This window comes from Anser anser (genome assembly GCF_964211835.1).
Source record: "Anser anser genome assembly, chromosome: 1".
Taxonomy (NCBI): Eukaryota; Metazoa; Chordata; class Aves; order Anseriformes; family Anatidae; genus Anser; species Anser anser.
The window spans coordinates 24,056,674-24,062,153 of NC_139720.1; the positions used below are offsets into that span (position 1 = coordinate 24,056,674).

The 5,480-nt window shown below is 42.1% G+C and overlaps 1 protein-coding gene across 1 annotated transcript; it reads left to right on the forward strand.

The window, feature by feature from the left end:
• The first annotated feature begins 250 nt into the window (after positions 1-250).
• NDUFA5 (NADH:ubiquinone oxidoreductase subunit A5) lies at positions 251-4,890 on the forward strand. Its single transcript, XM_083820279.1, has 5 exons — positions 251-451; positions 896-940; positions 2,921-3,037; positions 3,774-3,839; positions 4,691-4,890. The coding sequence occupies exons 1-5, from the start codon at positions 266-268 to the stop codon at positions 4,790-4,792; spliced, it is 516 nt and encodes a 171-aa protein (XP_083676405.1). The 5' UTR covers positions 251-265; the 3' UTR covers positions 4,793-4,890.
• Positions 4,891-5,480: the final 590 nt, after the last annotated feature.

The window sequence follows — 5,480 nt, forward strand, 5'->3', positions numbered from 1 at the left end:
TCAGTTAGCAAGATGTATTTTTTACATCTATGTTGTAGAAAAACACAACCGAAGCCCAAAAAACTTCCACAAGCTTTTTATTTGGCAATTATAAGCGCGCATCTTCCCTAATTATTAAACGTGCTTGTATTTAAAACGGGGAGCAGAGCCAGCGACCCCACACGGCCGAGCACAGCTGACCGGAGCCGAGCTCCCGGTCCAAGCCCCACGCATGCGTATCACCCCACCTCCCTCAGCACGCAGCCCCACTACACCCCAACGGCGCATGCGCGAGCACAGGCCGTGGGTCCTGGCACAACGGGGTCCCTCCGTGCGGCTTCCAGGCGGCTGCGGCGCATGCGCAGTCCAGCGCCCTTCGCCATGTCCTCTACGCGCCCGCCTCGGGCCCTCTTCGCCGCGCATGCGCCCGGCGGTTCCCGGCTGTGCCGCCATGTCGGGGGCGCTGAGGAAGGTGAGGGGGCGTTGAGGGGGTCCCGTCCCGTCCCCTGCCGCGGGGGGGCTGTCTCCGGGCCCTGCCCTGCCGTGCCCTGCGGGGTCCCGGGGAGGGAGCGATGGGGTGAGGAGGGCTCTGAGGGGAACGCGGGGCCGGGGTCCCCTCCCCGGAGGTGGCCGGCGGCGGGCCTGGTGTGGGGACGGGGACAGGACCTGGTCAGGGTTAGGGTCAGGGCCGGGGGCGGTGTGCGGGCCTGGGGGCGCTGCCCGAGCCCTGGGTGCGCAGAGGTGGGGCGGTGGGCACGGCACCGGCAGCTCAGTTTGGCGCTGTAGGTCTGTGGAAGGAAATGCGTCTGGTGGGAGAGAGAGGTTAGTGGCACGGGGGTCTGAGTCAGGTGTACAGGGAGACAGCGAAATAAATAGCTGCGTTAGTATGGTAAATGTTTTTATGTTCTCTGTGCAGACCACTGGGCTCGTAGGATTGGCTGTAGCTGAAAATCCTCATGAGGTATGTTGTGGCTTGGCTGTATTTAATGCAAACTGTCAGTGAGAGCAAAGCCTTTTTTGTTATGTATTCATATGTATGTTCGTTGTGTACCTTAAAGTAGTACCAACTTAATGGTGGATTACCAAAACCTTCTAATTCTGCAGGATAATCTTACCATATAGAGGCTAGCTTTTGGTGCAAAGCAGCATCAGGGCCTATGATCATAGAATCATAGAATGGCTTAGCATGGGTCTAGTGGATTAGCCACTAGGCCGGGTTGGCCAAGGCCCTGTCCAACCTGGCTTTGCACAGCTGTGTGAAAATCATAGAATGGCTTGGGTTGGAAAGGACCTGAAAGATTACCTAGTTCCAACCCCCATGCCGTGGGCGGGGATGCCATCCACAAGATCAGGTTGCCCAGGGCCTTGGCCAACCTGGCCTTGAACACCTCCAGGGATGGGGCATCCACAACTCTGGGCAGCCTGTTCTAGTGCCTCACCACCCTCTGAGGGAAGAATCTCCTCCTAACACCTAATCTCAGTCTTCCCTCTTTTATTTTATAACCATTCCCCCTTGCCCTATCACCATCTGCCTGAATAAAAAGTTGGTCTTCTGTCTTGTAAGCCCCCTTTAAGTATTGAAAGGCCACAGTGAGGTCTCCCCAGAGTAGCCTTCTTTTCTCCAGGCTGAACATCCCCAGCTTTCTCAGCCTTTCTTCACAGGAGAGCTGCGTCAGCCCTTTGATCATCTTTGTGGCCCTCCTCTGGACCCCGCTAACAGCCCCACATCCTTCTTGTGCTGGGGGTCCCAGACCTGGACGCAGCACTCCAAGTGGGACCTCACAAGGGTGGAGCAGAGGGAGCAATCACCTCCCTCCACCTGCTGGCCACTCCTCTGTTGATGCAGCCCAGGATGCAGTTGCCCTTCTGGGCAAGACACTAGTGAGACTGGAATACTTTAGTGATTCTTGGAAGCTTGGTGCTTTCTTTTCACCTCCACAGGATCAGTAATGAAAGTGTGCCTCATCTTGTTTTCTTAATCAGGAGGTATGAGCTTTGAAAGGACTTGAGTAATTCTTAAACCTCTGCGCTTTGAAATTTCCTGCTGTGCAACAATTCTATTTCAAAAAATGCTTGTGCCACCAGTATTTAGGAATAATGTCATAAAGAACCATTGTGACAAACAATATTGTTCTGTGCAAATGATTCTAGTTTAGTCTGCAACCTTGTCAGGCACCTTCTGAGTAGACTTACTAAATTCTGTTTCTTTCAGGTATTTAAGGTCCAGAGCAAATAAATCAGTAATGCTTTAGATAAATTATAGATACTGCGCCAGTCCTCGTGTCATTTTCTGTGTTCTCTTCTTTGTATTTATGTCTGCAGTATTCCACTTCTGTTGTGTATTGTTCCTACAGTGCATCTGTTCCCCTTAGGTTAGACAGTTGCCCTGTCAACGTAACAAAAGCTTAATTTCTTCATCGTCCTAATGTGTCCTTTATTGCTGCATTTAAATCCAGTAGTAGAAGTTTCCAGGTTTTAGCTGAATCTGGATATGACTCAAAAATTTGCACCAGCATGAGGAAAGGTCCAAAAAAAAAACCCAAAACAAACAAAAAATAAGTTATGCTGCGATAGGTTATGTGCTTCTTTTTATCTTTCCCAGGTAATTTTGCAGAAGCTAATGGTTTAGTCATGAGCATATCTAATTTGTGAAAATAATGGTCACTAGAACTACGGCTTCTGTTGTTTGAATTTTGCATCAAATATACTTTAAATTTCAGCTTGTTTTTTTTTCAAGGAATTTGTTAGTGGTAACTTTGGTCCTGATAAATTCCAATCCCGTTCCAGACAGAATTCTGTGGTTCAGATTTGGTTCTTTTGTTAATCTTATTTCTAGATTGAATATTCTAACTATCTGTAGCACAAAAGAGTGCTAGCTAATAGGTTAAGTAGTTAGATAATTGGAGTTGCAGATTTTAACCATATCTTTTGACCACTTCAGCGCCTGCGAATACTGTACGCTAAAATCCTTGGTGTTCTGCAAAACATTCCCAAAGATGCAGCGTATAGGAAATACACTGAGCAGATTGTAAATCAGCGGCTTAATTTGGTGCAAACAGTAAGTACAGCGCTGTTTCATAAGTGTCACATGTGAAAACATTTTAGGATGAGAAAATGGTTTTCAAAATGTCTGTTTTCCAGGAGTATAAATAATTTTTGGGTATCAATTCAGAAAAAAATCAAAGTCTTGAGGTCTTTTTTGTTATTGTCTGGAATGTTTTGATGGTACGTTAAAAATAATTAACTTATCTTACTGATATTGTCTGAAAATTAGAAGAAAAATAGTTTTGTTTTTTTTTTTTAAAGATTTTTTAAATGGTAGCTTTCATGCATTTGCACAAAAAATGTCTTTCTTCTTACCAATATGTTATATTAGCACAACCTTTGCCTTTGACACTTTAAAATATGTTTTGGTACATTAAACTATGCACTACAGGTAACGTGTGTGTAACTTGACTGTTGGAAGGCTGCATATAATTCTCTCAAAAACTAAGATCAAAAAAAACCTTTTGAAGGTACATGCTACAGTCCTTTGCTGTTAATTCTTCTTTGGATGTCATTAAATAGTATTACATTTTAGTATTTATCATTGAGAGCTTGATGTTTTGTTTCCAATTAAAAAAAAAATCACGTGCTTTTCTTAGATAATGTAAAATCACAGAAGCTAGCTAATTAGATGGTAGTTTTGAGGTATGCTAGAGTATCTGTTCAAATCAGTTTAAATTAGTGCTTTTGTGATGTATTTGTTCTTTCTACTTTTCAATAAAACTGAATATTTATATCTGAATACACAGGAAACTGATGTGCAGAAACTACAGGACAAACTGAATAGTGGTCAAATAGAAGAAGTCATTGTACAGGTAAAACACGAAAACTTAAAATTGGGTACAAGTTGGAACAGTAGTTTTGAATGTTCGTTTGGCTGAGTTTCTGTTCAGAAATTGACACTTTTGTGTTTTTCTTTAAAACAAACAACAAAAAAATAAATACATGGTATATATTTTTTAAAGAATCTGGAAATGAATTGTCATATAGTAGATGGGATGACCATCTTAAAAATGAACACAATTACTCATGTTTGCTGTATTATGCTTACATATGTACCATGCACATTTAGATTGCTTCTTAAAGAGCCTGAATCACTGAAAAATACTGAAGACAGCTGAGTGATATGGGGGGATAATTCAAATAGACTGGAAAATACCAGGGATGAAGTTATCATGAAGTAGTCGTTGGGAATGACTAGGTGAACAGACTGAGTATCCCACAGGGGTACTCAATACATTTAAAAAAAAAAAAAAAAGTTCCTCAGTTCCATTAAAAAAAAATGCACAGTTAAAAATTTGAGGCAGTCCCTGACTGTGATAGGTAGTAATACATCACTGAGATGATGAATTGAAATAAAGGTAACTTAATATTCTATATAGATTTTTTAAAACTTCATAGAGTCATAGAAGGGTTTGGGTTGGAAGGGAACCTAAAGACTACCCAGTTCCAACCCGCATGCCATGGGCAGGGACGCCTCCCACTAGACCAGGTTGCCCAAAGCCCCATTGAGCCTGGCCTTGAACACTTCCAGGGATGGGGCATCCACAGCTTCTCTGGGTGACCTGTTTCAGTGCCTCACCCCTCTGAGTAAAGAATTTCTTCCTGATATCTAATCTAAATCTACCCTTTTTTAATTTACTTTGTTTATGGTCTTTCTCAATAGGCTGAAAATGAGCTTTCCCTGTCAAGAAAAATGTTACAGTGGAAACCATGGGAGCCTCTAGTTGAAGAACCTCCTTCTAACCAGTGGAGATGGCCAATATAATATTCAAATGGTGTAACTTCTTGAAATTCAAAAATGTTAAATGATAATCTATTGTTACTGACAGTTAACCTTTAAATTAAAATTACTTCATAAAAATATGTTTTGTCTTAATGTCTGCTTGTATTTAGCAATCTGAAGACTTTCTAATTTCTTGCAAAAATGGCTGTAAGAAAATTTTGGTGCTGTACAAACTTGTTTCATTTCCTTTCTGTTGTTGTTATCTGTATCTGTTAATATACAAACGCATGTTGACATACAAATATTATTTGAAATCAAAATCAAAGTTGTAAAAAAGTATGATCCTACCCTTCTCTCTCACTGCTGATTTTGTATTCTTGCCACTTTCTTAAAGCCAGTACCAGGGTCTTTATGGCCACAGGATTAGGAAACTGATGCCATACTAAAACTAGGCTTACCAAAAATAAATATTTTTTAGTTTTCATCTGGATCACTGTCTTGAACTGGCTGACTTCACTGGCCACATGAACAGTAATTCTGGTTCAGGGAAGTGCTTGAAGTCAGCCCTAAAGGTGACAGCAGGAACATGTTACTTGATTAGCAGGTAGGTTACCATACTTATCATAATATACATGGCAGAAACTTTAGTATCACTATTTTGTATGTACATAACTTGCTTTTATAAAGGTTTTGTGTATAAATGTGTACTTTATGGATTTATATGTATATT

What these genes read in the sequence shown, in the direction of transcription:
- NDUFA5 (XM_083820279.1), top strand. Translation starts at nt 266, where the DNA reads ATGCGCGAGCACAGGCCGTGGGTCCTGGCACAACGGGGTCCCTCCGTG. An exon ending in TGTCGGGGGCGCTGAGGAAG is followed by an intron (nt 452 to 895) that starts GTGAGGGGGCGT and finishes TTCTCTGTGCAG; the next exon opens with ACCACTGGGCTCGTAGGATT. An exon ending in TAGAAGAAGTCATTGTACAG is followed by an intron (nt 3,840 to 4,690) that starts GTAAAACACGAA and finishes CTTTCTCAATAG; the next exon opens with GCTGAAAATGAGCTTTCCCT.